The 17,339-nt window shown below is 59.9% G+C and overlaps 1 protein-coding gene across 1 annotated transcript in view; it reads right to left on the minus strand.

Annotated features, from left to right (window-relative positions):
- Positions 1-1,060: 1,060 nt before the first annotated feature.
- The window catches only part of abhd16a (abhydrolase domain containing 16A, phospholipase), a gene marked incomplete at its 3' end in the record, with an annotated part of 59,819 nt that continues 43,540 nt past the window's right edge, over positions 1,061-17,339 (minus strand). Inside the window, 2 exon segments of the mRNA XM_072567666.1 lie at positions 1,061-1,162; positions 3,073-3,187. Of these exon segments, the coding sequence (XP_072423767.1) occupies positions 1,061-1,162; positions 3,073-3,187 (217 nt within the window).

Below are 17,339 nucleotides of genomic sequence, written 5' to 3' on the forward strand. Positions count from 1 at the left end.
ACCCTCGCTCACACCCACGGCGCGCCCCCCCCTCGCTCACACCCACGCGCGCCCCCACCCTCGCTCACACCCACGCGCGCGCCCCCACCCCTCGCTCACACCCACGCGCGCCCCGCCCCCCCCCTCGCTCACACCCACGGCGCGCGCCCCCCCCACCCTCGCTCACACCCACGCGCGCCCGCCCCCACCCTCGCTCACACCCACTGCGCGCGCCCCCACCCTCGCTCACGACACCCACGCGCGCGCCCCCACCCTCGCTCACACCCACGCGCGCGCCCCCACCCTCGCTCACACCCACTGCGCGCGCCCCCACCCTCGCTCACACCCACCGCGCGCGCCCCCACCCTCGCTCACACCCCACGCGCGCCCCCACCCTCGCGCGCCCCCCCCCCCGCTCACACCCACGCGCCCCCCCCGCCCGCTCACACCCACGCGCGCCCCCGCCCCCCCCCTCGCTCACACCCACAGCGCGCCCCCCCCACCCCTCGCTCACACCCCACGCGCGCCCCCCCCACCCCCTCGCTCACACCCATTGCGCGCGCCCCCCCCCACCCCTCGCTCACACCCACGCGCGCCCCCCCCTCGCTCACACCCACGCGCACGCCCCCCCTCGCTCACATGCACATGTGCCCCCCCCTCGCTCACACCTACGCGCGCCCCCCCCTCGCTCACACCCACGCGCGCCCCCCCCCCCTTCGCTCACACACCCGCGCGCGCGCCCCCCCCCCTCGCTCACACACGCGCGCGTGCCCCCCCACCCTCGCTCACACACGCGTGCGCGTGCCCCCCCCCCTCGCTCACACACAGGCGCTCGCCACCCCCCCCCCCCCCACACACAGACCTTCGCGCTCTCACACCCATCCCTCGCTCTCACACCCATCCTCACACACACACACACACACACACCCACACCCACCCACACACACACACACACCCACACCCACCCACCCACCCACCCACCCACCCACCCTCAGTCTCAGTTACACCCTCTGTGTCACACCCCCCACCCCCCCGCTCACACCCACACCCACCCACTGTGTAACAGTGACTTTAGCCTTACCAGCTTTTTGCCACGGTCGGTCTCCGATGCCCGTCGGTCCACAAACACCGTATCGATCTGGTTCCCATCACAGGCGATCAGTTTGGCTCGTTTCCCTCGGTACTGTGGAAGGCCCACATGTAGAAGAAACACAGTACAACTATCATCACTGACACCACATGAAGATATCGGACAGCCCACTGACATACAGCAAGCTCCCTCAAACAGCAGATCGATTCCTTCTTTCTCCAACAATCTGTTCGGAGATTGTATGACACACTTTTGAAGCAGGTGGGACGTGAACCCGGGACACCTGGTCAAGAGTAGTGACACCACCGCCTGCTCCACAAGGCAGCCCCACTGACGCCAGCAATGCAGCCCACCCGCCCTTACCTCAGCACTGACGCCAGCAATGCAGCCCACCCGTCCGCCCTCACCTCAGCACTGACGCCAGCAATGCAGCCCACACGCCCGCACTTACCTCATCACTGACGCCAGCAATGCAGCCCGCCCGCGCTTACCTCAGCACTGACGCCAGCAATGCAGCCCACCCGCGCTTACCTCAGCACTGACGCCAGCAACGCAGCCCGCCCACCCTTAACTCAGCACTGACACCAGCAATGCAGCCCACCCATGCTTACCTCAGCACTGACGCCAGCCATGCAGCCCACCTGCCCGCGCTTACCTCAGCGCTGACGCCAGCAATGCAGCCCACCCGCCCTTACCTCAGCACTGGCGCCAGCAATGCAGCCCACCCGTCCGCCCTTACCTCAGCACTGACGCCAGCAATGCAGCCCGCCCGTCCGCCCTTACCTCAGCACTGACGCCAGCAATGCAGCCCGCCCGTCCGCCCTTACCTCAGCACTGACGCCAGCAATGCAGCCCGCCCGTCCGCCCTTACCTCAGCACTGACACCAGCAATGCAGCCCGCCCGCGCTTACCTCAGCACTGACGCCAGCAATGCAGCCCGCCCACCCCTAATTCAGCACAGACACCAGCAATGCAGCCCACCCACGCTTACCTCAACACTGACGCCAGCAATGCAGCCCACCCACCCTTACCTCAGCACTGACACCAGCAATGCAGCCCACCCGTGCTTACCTCAGCACTGACACCAGCAATGCAGCCCGCCCGTGCTTACCTCAGCACTGACACCAGCAATGCAGCCCACCCACCCTTACCTCAGCACTGACACCAGCAATGCAGCCCGCCCGTGCTTACCTCAGCACTGACACCAGCAATGCAGCCCACCCGTGCTTACCTCAGCACTGACACCAGCAATGCAGCCCACCCACCCTTACCTCAGCACTGACACCAGCAATGCAGCCCGCCCACCCTTACCTCAGCACTGACACCAGCAATGCAGCCCGCCCACCCTTACCTCAGCACTGACACCAGCAATGCAGCCCACCCACCCCTACCTCAGCACTGACACCAGCAATGCAGCCCACCCACCCCTACCTCAGCACTGACACCAGCAATGCAGCCCGCCCACCCTTACCTCCGCACTGACACCAGCAATGCAGCCCGCCCACCCTTACCTCAGCACTGACACCAGCAATGCAGCCCACCCACCCTTACCTCAGCACTGACACCAGCAATGCAGCCCACCCACCCTTACCTCAGCACTGACGCCAGCAATGCAGCCCGCCCGTGCTTACCTCAGCACTGACGCCAGCAATGCAGCCCCGCCCCACCCTTACCTCAGCACTGACACCAGCAATGCAGCCCGCCCACCCCTTACCTCAGCACTGACGCCAGCAATGCAGCCCGCCCCACCCTTACCTCAGCACTGACACCAGCAATGCAGCCCGCCCACCCTTACCTCAGCACTGACGCCAGCAATGCAGCCCGCCCACCCTTACCTCAGCACTGACACAGCAATGCAGCCCGCCCACCCTTACCTCAGCACTGACACCAGCAATGCAGCCCGCCCACCCCACCCTTACCTCAGCACTGACGCCAGCAATGCAGCCCACCCATGCTTACCTCAGCACTGACGCCAGCAATGCAGCCCACACGCCCGCACTTACCTCCTCCATCAGACGGGCCTGCCCCTGTAGCAGCATCGGCATGATGGCTTTCTGCAGCAGAGAGACCGAGCCCGGGTACAACATACGGCGACCAAAGGAGTGCGCCATTAAATAGCTGCAAAACAAAGAGGCAGGCAGTTCACAGGGGCTGCTCCGGGCACTGACCCAGTCTCCAGCTTACGACACCAGGCCAGGATAGGGAAACCAACACCATGATGTGCACACGTACACAGACACACACGCACACGCTCACAGACATATACACGTACAGACACACGCACGCATACAGACTCACACACGCGCACGCTCACACACACACGCGCGTATACATGTATACAAGAGACACACACTCAGAGCACACATCCAGACGCAACGTTCAGACATGCGTGCACGTGCTCAGACACACAAGCACATATACGTACATAGACATGCATTCAAGCATACAGACACATGCACACAAATACAGACACTCACCCACGCACACGCATAGACACACGCACGCAGACTGACAGACACGGGCACACCTAGACAGGAACAGTGTGGGTGGATCAGAGACTGGAACAGGGTGGGTGGGTCAGAGACTGGAACAGTGTGGGCGGATCAGAGACTGGAACAGTGTGGGTGGGTCAGAGACTGGAACAGTGTGGGTGGGTCAGAGGGAACAGGGTGGGTGGGTCAGAGACAGGAACAGTGTGGGTGGGTCAGAGACAGGAAACAGTGTGGGTGGGTCAGAGACTGGAACAGTGTGGGTGGGTCAGAGGGAACAGGGTGGGTGGGTCAGAGACAGGAACAGGGTGGGTGGGTCAGAGACTAGAACAGTGTGGGTGGGTCAGAGGGAACAGGGTGGGTGGGTCAGAGACAGGAACAGGGTGGGTGGTCAGAGACAGGAACAGGGTGGGTGGGTCAGAGGAGGGAACAGTGTGGGCGGGTCAGAGGAGGGAACAGTGTGGGCGGGTCAGAGGAGGGAACAGTGTGGGCGGGTCAGAGGAGGGAACAGTGTGGGTGGATCAGAGACAGGAACAGTGTGGGCGGGTCAGAGGAGGAACAGTGTGGTGGATCAGAGACAGGAACAGTGTGGGCGGGTCAGAGACAGGAACAGTGTGGGCGGGTCAGAGACAGGAACAGTGTGGGTGGATCAGAGACGGGTACAGTGTGGGTGGATCAGAGACGGGTACAGTGTGGGTGGATCAGAGGAGGGAACAGGGTGGGTGGATCAGAGACAGGAACAGGGTGGGTGGGTCAGAGACAGGAACAGGGTGGGTGGGTCAGAGACAGGAACAGGGTGGGTGGATCAGAGGAGGGAACAGTGTGGGTGGATCAGAGACAGGAACAGTGTGGGTGGGTCAGAGACAGGAACAGTGTGGGCGGATCAGAGGAGGGAACAGTGTGGTGGGTCAGAGGAGGGAACAGTGTGGGTGGATCAGAGGAGGGAACAGTGTGGGTGGGTCAGAGGAGGGAACAGTGTGGGTGGATCAGAGGAGGGAACAGTGTGGGTGGATCAGAGACTGGAACAGTGTGGGTGGATCAGAGACAGGAACAGTGTGGGTGGGTCAGAGACAGGAACAGTGTGGGTGATCAGAGGAGGGAACAGTGTGGGTGGATCAGAGACAGGAACAGTGTGGGCGGATCAGAGGAGGGAACAGTGTGGGTGGGTCAGAGGAGGGAACAGTGTGGGTGGGTCAGAGGAGGGAACAGTGTGGGTGGATCAGAGGAGGGAACAGTGTGGGTGGATCAGAGACTGGAACAGTGTGGGTGGATCAGAGACAGGAACAGTGTGGGTGGGTCAGAGACAGGAACAGTGTGGGTGGATCAGAGGAGGGAACAGTGTGGGTGGATCAGAGGAGGGAACAGTGTGGGTGGATCAGAGGGGGGAACAGTGAGGGTGGATCAGAGGGGGGAACAGTGAGGGTGGATCAGAGGAGGGAACAGTGTGGGCGGATCAGAGGAGGGATCAGTGTGGGCGGATCAGAGGAGGGAACAGTGTGGGTGGATCAGAGACTGGAACAGTGTGGGTGGGTCAGAGACTAGAACAGTGTGGGTGGGTCAGAGACTAGAACAGTGTGGGTGGATCAGAGGAGGGAACAGTGTGGGTGGATCAGAGGAGGGAACAGTGTGGGTGGATCAGAGGAGGGAACAGTGTGGGTGGATCAGAGACTGGAACAGTGTGGGTGGATCAGAGACTAGAACAGTGTGGGTGGATCAGAGGAGGGAACAGTGTGGGTGGATCAGAGGCGGGAACAGTGTGGGTGGATCAGAGGAGGGAACAGTGTGGGTGGATCAGAGGCAGGAACAGTGTTGGTGGATCAGAGACAGGAACAGTGTTGGTGGATCAGAGACAGGAACAGTGTGGGTGGGTCAGAGGAGGGAACAGTGTGGGTGGGTCAGAGGAGGGAACAGTGTGGGTGGGTCAGAGGAGGGAACAGTGTGGGTGGGTCAGAGACAGGAACAGTGTGGGTGGGTCAGAGACAGGAACAGTGTGGGTGGGTCAGAGGCAGGAACAGTGTGGGTGGATCAGAGACAGGAACAGTGTGGGTGGATCAGAGACAGGAACAGTGTGGGTGGATCAGAGGAGGGAACACTGTGGGTGGATCAGAGGAGGAACACTGTGGGTGGATCAGAGGAGGGAACAGTGTGGGTGGATCAGAGACTGGAACAGTGTGGGTGGATCAGAGACTGGAACAGTGTGGGTGGTTCAGAGACTGGAACAGTGTGGGTGGGTCAGAGGCAGGAACAGTGTGGGTGGGTCAGAGGCAGGAACAGTGTGGGTGGGTCAGAGACAGGAACAGTGTGGGTGGGTCAGAGACAGGAACAGTGTGGGTGGGTCAGAGACAGGAACAGTGTGGGTGGGTCAGAGACAGGAACAGTGTGGGTGGATCAGAGGAGGGAACAGTGTGGGTGGATCAGAGACAGGAACAGTGTGGGTGGATCAGAGGAGGGAACAGGGTGGGTGGGTCAGAGACAGGAACAGTGTGGGTGGGTCAGAGACAGGAACAGTGTGGGTGGATCAGAGGAGGGAACAGTGTGGGTGGATCAGAGGGGGAACAGTGTGGGTGGGTCAGAGACAGGAACAGTGTGGTGGATCAGAGGAGGGAACAGGGTGGGTGGGTCAGAGGACAGGAACAGGGTGGGTGGATCAGAGACAGGAACAGTGTGGGCGGATCAGAGGAGGGAACAGTGTGGGTGGGTCAGAGGAGGGAACAGTGTGGGTGGGTCAGAGGAGGGAACAGTGTGGGTGGATCAGAGACAGGAACAGTGTGGGCGGATCAGAGACAGGAACAGTGTGGGTGGGTCAGAGGAGGGAACAGGGTGGGTGGATCAGAGGAGGAACAGGGTGGGTGGGTCAGAGGAGGGAACAGGGTGGGTGGATCAGAGGAGGGAACAGGGTGGGTGGGTCAGAGACGGGAACAGTGTGGGTGGATCAGAGGAGGGAACAGTGTGGGTGGATCAGAGGAGGGAACAGTGTGGGTGGATCAGAGGAGGGAACAGTGTGGGTGGATCAGAGGAGGGAACAGTGTGGGTGGATCAGAGGAGGGAACAGTGTGGGTGGATCAGAGGAGGGAACAGTGTGGGTGGATCAGAGGAGGGAACAGTGTGGGTGGATCAGAGGAGGGAACAGTGTGGGTGGATCAGAGGAGGGAACAGTGTGGGTGGGTCAGAGACAGGAACAGTGTGGGTGGATCAGAGGAGGGAACAGGGTGGGTGGGTCAGAGACAGGAACAGGGTGGGTGGATCAGAGACAGGAACAGTGTGGGCGGATCAGAGGAGGGAACAGTGTGGGTGGATCAGAGGAGGGAACAGTGTGGGTGGATCAGAGGCGGGAACAGTGTGGGTGGATCAGAGGAGGGAACAGTGTGGGTGGATCAGAGGCAGGAACAGTGTTGGTGGATCAGAGACAGGAACAGTGTTGGTGGATCAGAGACAGGAACAGTGTGGGTGGGTCAGAGGAGGGAACAGTGTGGGTGGGTCAGAGGAGGGAACAGTGTGGGTGGGTCAGAGGAGGGAACAGTGTGGGTGGGTCAGAGACAGGAACAGTGTGGGTGGGTCAGAGACAGGAACAGTGTGGGTGGGTCAGAGGCAGGAACAGTGTGGGTGGATCAGAGACAGGAACAGTGTGGGTGGATCAGAGACAGGAACAGTGTGGGTGGATCAGAGGAGGGAACACTGTGGGTGGATCAGAGGAGGGAACAGTGTGGGTGGATCAGAGGAGGGAACAGTGTGGGTGGATCAGAGACTGGAACAGTGTGGGTGGATCAGAGACTGGAACAGTGTGGGTGGATCAGAGACTGGAACAGTGTGGGTGGGTCAGAGGCAGGAACAGTGTGGGTGGGTCAGAGGCAGGAACAGTGTGGGTGGGTCAGAGACAGGAACAGTGTGGGTGGGTCAGAGACAGGAACAGTGTGGGTGGGTCAGAGACAGGAACAGTGTGGGTGGGTCAGAGACAGGAACAGTGTGGGTGGGTCAGAGACAGGAACAGTGTGGGTGGATCAGAGGAGGGAACAGTGTGGGTGGATCAGAGACAGGAACAGTGTGGGTGGATCAGAGGAGGGAACAGGGTGGGTGGGTCAGAGACAGGAACAGTGTGGGTGGGTCAGAGACAGGAACAGTGTGGGTGGATCAGAGGAGGGAACAGTGTGGGTGGATCAGAGGAGGGAACAGTGTGGGTGGGTCAGAGACAGGAACAGTGTGGGTGGATCAGAGGAGGGAACAGGGTGGGTGGGTCAGAGACAGGAACAGGGTGGGTGGATCAGAGACAGGAACAGTGTGGGCGGATCAGAGGAGGGAACAGTGTGGGTGGGTCAGAGGAGGGAACAGTGTGGGTGGGTCAGAGGAGGGAACAGTGTGGGTGGATCAGAGACAGGAACAGTGTGGGCGGATCAGAGACAGGAACAGTGTGGGTGGGTCAGAGGAGGGAACAGGGTGGGTGGATCAGAGGAGGGAACAGGGTGGGTGGGTCAGAGGAGGGAACAGGGTGGGTGGATCAGAGGAGGGAACAGGGTGGGTGGGTCAGAGACGGGAACAGTGTGGGTGGATCAGAGGAGGGAACAGTGTGGGTGGATCAGAGGAGGGAACAGTGTGGGTGGATCAGAGGAGGGAACAGTGTGGGTGGATCAGAGGAGGGAACAGTGTGGGTGGATCAGAGGAGGGAACAGTGTGGGTGGATCAGAGGAGGGAACAGTGTGGGTGGATCAGAGGAGGGAACAGTGTGGGTGGGTCAGAGACAGGAACAGTGTGGGTGGATCAGAGGAGGGAACAGGGTGGGTGGGTCAGAGACAGGAACAGGGTGGGTGGATCAGAGACAGGAACAGTGTGGGCGGATCAGAGGAGGGAACAGTGTGGGTGGGTCAGAGGAGGGAACAGTGTGGGTGGGTCAGAGGAGGGAACAGTGTGGGTGGATCAGAGACAGGAACAGTGTGGGCGGATCAGAGACAGGAACAGTGTGGGTGGGTCAGAGGAGGGAACAGGGTGGGTGGATCAGAGGAGGGAACAGGGTGGGTGGGTCAGAGGAGGGAACAGGGTGGGTGGGTCAGAGGAGGGAACAGGGTGGGTGGATCAGAGGAGGGAACAGGGTGGGTGGGTCAGAGACAGGAACAGTGTGGGTGGATCAGAGGAGGGAACAGTGTGGGTGGATCAGAGGAGGGAACAGTGTGGGTGGATCAGAGGAGGGAACAGTGTGGGTGGATCAGAGGAGGGAACAGTGTGGGTGGATCAGAGGAGGGAACAGTGTGGGTGGATCAGAGGAGGGAACAGTGTGGGTGGATCAGAGGAGGGAACAGTGTGGGTGGATCAGAGGAGGGAACAGTGTGGGTGGATCAGAGGAGGGAACAGTGTGGGTGGGTCAGAGACAGGAACAGTGTGGGTGGATCAGAGGAGGGAACAGGGTGGGTGGGTCAGAGACAGGAACAGGGTGGGTGGATCAGAGACAGGAACAGTGTGGGCGGATCAGAGGAGGGAACAGTGTGGGTGGATCAGAGGAGGGAACAGTGTGGGTGGATCAGAGGCGGGAACAGTGTGGGTGGATCAGAGGAGGGAACAGTGTGGGTGGATCAGAGGCAGGAACAGTGTTGGTGGATCAGAGACAGGAACAGTGTTGGTGGATCAGAGACAGGAACAGTGTGGGTGGGTCAGAGGAGGGAACAGTGTGGGTGGGTCAGAGGAGGGAACAGTGTGGGTGGGTCAGAGGAGGGAACAGTGTGGGTGGGTCAGAGACAGGAACAGTGTGGGTGGGTCAGAGACAGGAACAGTGTGGGTGGGTCAGAGGCAGGAACAGTGTGGGTGGATCAGAGACAGGAACAGTGTGGGTGGATCAGAGACAGGAACAGTGTGGGTGGATCAGAGGAGGGAACACTGTGGGTGGATCAGAGGAGGGAACAGTGTGGGTGGATCAGAGGAGGGAACAGTGTGGGTGGATCAGAGACTGGAACAGTGTGGGTGGATCAGAGACTGGAACAGTGTGGGTGGATCAGAGACTGGAACAGTGTGGGTGGGTCAGAGGCAGGAACAGTGTGGGTGGGTCAGAGGCAGGAACAGTGTGGGTGGGTCAGAGACAGGAACAGTGTGGGTGGGTCAGAGACAGGAACAGTGTGGGTGGGTCAGAGACAGGAACAGTGTGGGTGGGTCAGAGACAGGAACAGTGTGGGTGGGTCAGAGACAGGAACAGTGTGGGTGGATCAGAGGAGGGAACAGTGTGGGTGGATCAGAGACAGGAACAGTGTGGGTGGATCAGAGGAGGGAACAGGGTGGGTGGGTCAGAGACAGGAACAGTGTGGGTGGGTCAGAGACAGGAACAGTGTGGGTGGATCAGAGGAGGGAACAGTGTGGGTGGATCAGAGGAGGGAACAGTGTGGGTGGGTCAGAGACAGGAACAGTGTGGGTGGATCAGAGGAGGGAACAGGGTGGGTGGGTCAGAGACAGGAACAGGGTGGGTGGATCAGAGACAGGAACAGTGTGGGCGGATCAGAGGAGGGAACAGTGTGGGTGGGTCAGAGGAGGGAACAGTGTGGGTGGGTCAGAGGAGGGAACAGTGTGGGTGGATCAGAGACAGGAACAGTGTGGGCGGATCAGAGACAGGAACAGTGTGGGTGGGTCAGAGGAGGGAACAGGGTGGGTGGATCAGAGGAGGGAACAGGGTGGGTGGGTCAGAGGAGGGAACAGGGTGGGTGGATCAGAGGAGGGAACAGGGTGGGTGGGTCAGAGACGGGAACAGTGTGGGTGGATCAGAGGAGGGAACAGTGTGGGTGGATCAGAGGAGGGAACAGTGTGGGTGGATCAGAGGAGGGAACAGTGTGGGTGGATCAGAGGAGGGAACAGTGTGGGTGGATCAGAGGAGGGAACAGTGTGGGTGGATCAGAGGAGGGAACAGTGTGGGTGGATCAGAGGAGGGAACAGTGTGGGTGGGTCAGAGACAGGAACAGTGTGGGTGGATCAGAGGAGGGAACAGGGTGGGTGGGTCAGAGACAGGAACAGGGTGGGTGGATCAGAGACAGGAACAGTGTGGGCGGATCAGAGGAGGGAACAGTGTGGGTGGGTCAGAGGAGGGAACAGTGTGGGTGGGTCAGAGGAGGGAACAGTGTGGGTGGATCAGAGACAGGAACAGTGTGGGCGGATCAGAGACAGGAACAGTGTGGGTGGGTCAGAGGAGGGAACAGGGTGGGTGGATCAGAGGAGGGAACAGGGTGGGTGGGTCAGAGGAGGGAACAGGGTGGGTGGGTCAGAGGAGGGAACAGGGTGGGTGGATCAGAGGAGGGAACAGGGTGGGTGGGTCAGAGACAGGAACAGTGTGGGTGGATCAGAGGAGGGAACAGTGTGGGTGGATCAGAGGAGGGAACAGTGTGGGTGGATCAGAGACAGGAACAGTGTGGGTGGGTCAGAGGAGGGAACAGGGTGGGTGGGTCAGAGACAGGAACAGTGTGGGTGGATCAGAGGAGGGAACAGTGTGGGTGGATCAGAGGAGGGAACAGTGTGGGTGGTGCAGAGGAGGGAACAGGGTGGGTGGGTCAGAGACAGGAACAGTGTGGGTGGATCAGAGGAGGGAACAGTGTGGGTGGATCAGAGGAGGGAACAGTGTGGGTGGATCAGAGGAGGGAACAGTGTGGGTGGATCAGAGGCAGGAACAGTGTGGGTGGATCAGAGGAGGGAACAGTGTGGGTGGATCAGAGGAGGGAACAGTGTGGGTGGATCAGAGGAGGGAACAGTGTGGGTGGGTCAGAGACAGGAACAGTGTTGACGGATCAGAGACAGGAACAGTGTGGGCGGATCAGAGACAGGAACAGTGTGGGTGGATCAGAGGAGGGAACAGTGTGGGTGGATCAGAGGAGGGAACAGTGTGGGTGGGTCAGAGGGGGGAACAGTGTGGGTGGATCAGAGGAGGGAACAGTGTGGGTGGATCAGAGGAGGGAACAGTGTGGGTGGGTCAGAGGAGGGAACAGTGTGGGTGGATCAGAGGAGGGAACAGTGTGGGTGGATCTGAGGAGGGAACAGTGTGGGTGGATCAGAGGAGGGAACAGTGTGGGTGGATCAGAGGAGGGAACAGTGTGGGTGGGTCAGAGGAGGGAACAGTGTGGGTGGATCAGAGGAGGGAACAGTGTGGGTGGATCAGAGGAGGGAACAGTGTGGGTGGATCAGAGGAGGGAACAGTGTGGGTGGATCAGAGACAGGAACAGGGTGGGTGGGTCAGAGGAGGGAACAGGGTGGGTGGGTCAGAGGAGGGAACAGGGTGGGCGGGTCAGAGACAGGAACAGTGTGGGCGGATCAGAGGAGGGAACAGTGTGGGTGATCAGAGGAGGGAACAGTGTGGGAGGATCAGAGACTGGAACAGTGTGGGCGGATCAGAGACAGGAACAGTGTGGGCGGATCAGAGACAGGAACAGTGTGGGCGGATCAGAGACGGGAACAGTGTGGGCGGATCAGAGACGGGAACAGTGTGGGCGGATCAGAGGAGGGAACAGTGTGGGTGGATCAGAGGAGGGAACAGTGTGGGTGGATCAAAGACAGGAACAGTGTGGGTGGATCAGAGACAGGGAACAGCGTGGGTGGATCAGAGGAGGGAACAGTGTGGGCGGATCAGAGGAGGGAACAGTGTGGGCGGATCAGAGGAGGGAACAGTGTGGGTGGGTCAGAGGAGGGAACAGTGTGGGTGGATCAGAGACAGGAACAGTGTGGGTGGGTCAGAGGAGGGAACAGTGTGGGTGGATCAGAGACAGGAACAGTGTGGGCGGATCAGAGGAGGGAACAGTGTGGGTGGGTCAGAGACAGGAACAGTGTGGGTGGATCAGAAACTGGAACAGTGAGGGTGGATCAGAGACTGGAACAGTGTGGGCGGGTCAGAGGAGGGAACAGTGTGGGTGGGTCAGAGGAGGGAACAGTGTGGGTGGATCAGAGGAGGGAACAGTGTGGGCGGATCAGAGACAGGAACAGTGTGGGTGGGTCAGAGGAGGGAACAGTGTGGGCGGATCAGAGACAGGAACAGTGTGGGCGGATCAGAGGAGGGAACAGTGTGGGCGGATCAGAGACAGGAACAGTGTGGGTGGGTCAGAGACAGGAACAGTGTGGGTGGATCAGAGGAGGGAACAGTGTGGGTGGATCAGAGGAGGGAACAGTGTGGGCGGATCAGAGACAGGAACAGTGTGGGTGGGTCAGAGGAGGGAACAGTGTGGGTGGATCAGAGGAGGGAACAGTGTGGGCGGATCAGAGACAGGAACAGTGTGGGCGGATCAGAGGAGGGAACAGTGTGGGTGGATCAGAGGAGGGAACAGTGTGGGCGGATCAGAGGAGGGAACAGTGTGGGTGGACCAGAGGAGGGAACAGTGTGGGCGGATCAGAGACAGGAACAGTGTAGGCGGATCAGAGGAGGGAACAGTGTGGGTGGGTCAGAGGAGGGAACAGTGTGGGTGGGTCAGAGGAGGGAACAGTGTGGCCGGATCAGAGGAGGGAACAGTGTGGGTGGATCAGAGACAGGAACAGTGTGGGTGGATCAGAGACAGGAACAGTGTGGGTGGGTCAGAGACAGGAACAGTGTGGGTGGGTCAGAGGAGGGAACAGTGTGGGCGGGTCAGAGGAGGGAACAGTGTGGGCGGGTCAGAGGAAGGAACAGTGTGGGTGGGTCAGAGGAGGGAACAGGGTGGGTGGATCAGAGGAGGGAACAGTGTGGGTGGGTCAGAGGGGGGAACAGGGTGGGTGGATCAGAGGAGGGAACAGTGTGGGTGGGTCAGAGGAGGGAACAGTGTGGGTGGGTCAGAGGAGGGAACAGTGTGGGTGGATCAGAGGAGGGAACAGTGTGGGTGGATCAGAGGAGGGAACAGTGTGGGTGGATCAGAGGAGGGAACAGTGTGGGTGGATCAGAGGAGGGAACAGTGTGGGTGGGTCAGAGGCAGGAACAGTGTGGGCGGATCAGAGGAGGGAACAGTGTGGGTGGATCAGAGGAGGGAACAGTGTGGGTGGATCAGAGGAGGGAACAGTGTGGGTGGATCAGAGGAGGGAACAGTGTGGGTGGATCAGAGGAGGGAACAGTGTGGGTGGATCAGAGGAGGGAACAGTGTGGGTGGATCAGAGACAGGAACAGTGTGGGTGGGTCAGAGACAGGAACAGTGTGGGTGGGTCAGAGACGGGAACAGTGTGGGCGGATCAGAGACAGGAAAAGTGTGGGTGGGTCAGAGACAGGAACAGTGTGGGTGGGTCAGAGACAGGAATAGTGTGGGTGGATCAGAGACAGGAACAGTGTGGGTGGATCAGAGACAGGAACAGTGTGGGTGGATCAGAGACAGGAACAGTGTGGGTGGATCAGAGGAGGGAACAGGGTGGGTGGATCAGAGACAGGAACAGGGTGGGTGGATCAGAGACAGGAACAGTGTGGGCGGATCAGAGACAGGAACAGTGTGGGCGGATCAGAGGAGGGAACAGTGTGGGTGGGTCAGAGGAGGGAACAGTGTGGGCGGATCAGAGACAGGAACAGTGTGGGCGGATCAGAGACAGGAACAGTGTGGGTGGGTCAGAGGAGGGAACAGTGTGGGTGGATCAGAGGAGGGAACAGTGTGGGTGGGTCAGAGACAGGAAAAGTGTGGGCGGATCAGAGACAGGAACAGTGTGGGTGGGTCAGAGGAGGGAACAGTGTGGGTGGATCAGAGACAGGAACAGTGTGGGCAGATCAGAGGAGGGAACAGTGTGGGTGGATCAGAGGAGGGAACAGTGTGGGTGGATCAGAGACAGGAACAGTGTGGGTGGGTCAGAGACAGGGAACAGTGTGGGTGGGTCAGAGGCAAGAACAGGGTGGGTGGATCAGAGGAGGGAACAGGGTGGGTGGATCAGAGACGGGAACAGTGTGGGTGGGTCAGAGGAGGGAACAGTGTGGGTGGATCAGAGGAGGGAACAGTGTGGGAGGATCAGAGACAGGAACAGTGTGGGCGGATCAGAGGAGGGAACAGTGTGGGTGGATCAGAGACGGGAACAGTGTGGGCGGATCAGAGACAGGAACAGTGTGGGTTGGTCAGAGGAGGGAACAGTGTGGGCGGGTCAGAGACAGGAACAGTGTGGGCGGGTCAGAGACAGGAACAGTGTGGGTGGGTCAGAGACAGGAACAGTGTGGGTGGGTCAGAGACAGGAACAGTGTGGGTGGATCAGAGGAGGGAACAGTGTGGGCGGATCAGAGGAGGGAACAGTGTGGGTGGATCAGAGGAGGGAACAGTGTGGGTGGATCAGAGGAGGGAACAGTGTGGGTGGATCAGAGACAGGAACAGTGTTGGTGGGTCAGAGGAGGGAATAGTGTGGGCGGATCAGAGGAGGGAACAGTGTGGGCGGATCAGAGGAGGGAACAGTGTGGGCGGATCAGAGACAGGAACAGTGTGGGCGGATCAGAGACAGGAACAGTGTGGGTGGATCAGAGACAGGAACAGTGTTGGTGGGTCAGAGGAGGGAACAGTGTGGGTGGATCAGAGGAGGGAACAGTGTGGGTGGATCAGAGGAGGGAACAGTGTGGGTGGATCAGAGATGGGAACAGTGTGGGTGGATCAGAGACGGGAACAGTGTGGGCGGATCAGAGGAGGGAACAGTGTGGGTGGGTCAGAGGAGGGAACAGTGTGGGTGGGTCAGAGGAGGGAACAGTGTGGGTGGATCAGAGGGGGGAACAGTGTGGGTGGATCAGAGACAGGAACAGTGTGGGTGGATCAGAGGCAGGAACAGTGTGGGTGGATCAGAGGAGGGAACAGTGTGGGTGGGTCAGAGGCGGGAACAGTGTGGGTGGGTCAGAGGAGGGAACAGGGTGGGTGGATCAGAGACAGGAACAGTGTGGGTGGATCAGAGGAGGGAACAGTGTGGGTGGATCAGAGGCAGGAACAGTGTGGGTGGGTCAGAGGCAGGAACAGTGTGGGTGGGTCAGAGACAGGAACAGTGTGGGTGGGTCAGAGGAGGGAACAGGGTGGGTGGATCAGAGGCAGGAACAGTGTGGGTGGATCAGAGGCAGGAACAGTGTGGGCGGATCAGAGGAGGGAACAGTGTGGGCGGATCAGAGGCAGGAACAGTGTGGGTGGGTCAGAGGAGGGAACAGTGTGGGTGGGTCAGAGACAGGAACAGTGTGGGTGGGTCAGAGGAGGGAACAGTGTGGGAGGATCAGAGACAGGAACAGTGTGGGTGGATCAGAGACAGGAACAGTGTGGGTGGGTCAGAGGAGGGAACAGTGTGGGTGGGTCAGAGGAGGGAACAGTGTGGGCGGATCAGAGGAGGGAACAGTGTGGGCGGATCAGAGGAGGGAACAGTGTGGGTGGATCAGAGGAGGGAACAGTGTGGGAGGATCAGAGACAGGAACAGTGTGGGTGGATCAGAGACAGGAACAGTGTGGGTGGATCAGAGACTGGAACAGTGTGGGCGGATCAGAGGAGGGAACAGTGTGGGCGGATCAGAGGAGGGAACAGTGTGGGTGGATCAAAGACAGGAACAGTGTGGGTGGATCAGAGACAGGGAACAGCGTGGGTGGATCAGAGGAGGGAACAGTGTGGGTGGGTCAGAGGAGGGAACAGTGTGGGTGGGTCAGAGGAGGGAACAGTGTGGGTGGATCAGAGACTGGAACAGTGTGGGTGGGTCAGAGGAGGGAACAGTGTGGGGAGGTCAGAGACAGGAACAGTGTGGGTGGATCAGAGACAGGAACAGTGTGGGTGGATCAGAGACTGGAACAGTGTGGGTGGGTCAGAGGAGGGAACAGTGTGGGCGGGTCAGAGGCGGGAACAGTGTGGGTGGATCAGAGACGGGAACAGTGTGGGCGGATCAGAGGAGGGAACAGTGTGGGCGGATCAGAGGAGGGAACAGTGTGGGTGGGTCAGAGGAGGGAACAGTGTGGGTGGGTCAGAGGAGGGAACAGTGTGGGTGGATCAGAGGAGGGAACAGTGTGGGTGGGTCAGAGGAGGGAACAGTGTGGGTGGGTCAGAGGAGGGAACAGTGTGGGTGGGTCAGAGGAGGGAACAGTGTGGATGGGTCAGAGGAGGGAACAGTGTGGGTGGATCAGAGACAGGAACAGTGTGGGTGGATCAGAGACAGGAACAGTGTGGGTGGATCAGAGGAGGGAACAGTGTGGGTGGATCAGAGGAGGGAACAGTGTGGGTGGATCAGAGGAGGGAACAGTGTGGGTGGATCAGAGGAGGGAACAGTGTGGGTGGATCAGAGGAGGGAACAGTGTGGGTGGGTCAGAGGAGGGAACAGTGTGGGTGGATCAGAGACAGGAACAGTGTGGGTGGATCAGAGACAGGAACAGTGTGGGTGGATCAGAGGAGGGAACAGTGTGGGTGGGTCAGAGACAGGAACAGTGTGGGTGGATCAGAGACAGGGAACAGCGTGGGTGGATCAGAGGAGGGAACAGTGTGGGCGGATCAGAGACAGGAACAGTGTGGGTGGATCAGAGGAGGGAACAGTGTGGGAGGATCAGAGACAGGAACAGTGTGGGTGGATCAGAGACAGGAACAGTGTGGGTGGATCAGAGACTGGAACAGTGTGGGCGGATCAGAGGAGGGAACAGTGTGGGCGGATCAGAGGAGGGAACAGTGTGGGTGGATCAAAGACAGGAACAGTGTGGGTGGATCAGAGACAGGGAACAGCGTGGGTGGATCAGAGGAGGGAACAGTGTGGGTGGGTCAGAGGAGGGAACAGTGTGGGTGGATCAGAGGAGGGAACAGTGTGGGTGGGTCAGAGGAGGGAACAGTGTGGGCGGGTCAGAGGAGGGAACAGTGTGGGTGGGTCAGAGGAGGGAACAGTGTGGGTGGATCAGAGACTGGAACAGTGTGGGTGGGTCA

The sequence above is a fragment of the Chiloscyllium punctatum genome, unplaced genomic scaffold, assembly GCF_047496795.1.
Source record: "Chiloscyllium punctatum isolate Juve2018m unplaced genomic scaffold, sChiPun1.3 scaffold_828, whole genome shotgun sequence".
NCBI lineage: Eukaryota > Metazoa > Chordata > Chondrichthyes > Orectolobiformes > Hemiscylliidae > Chiloscyllium > Chiloscyllium punctatum.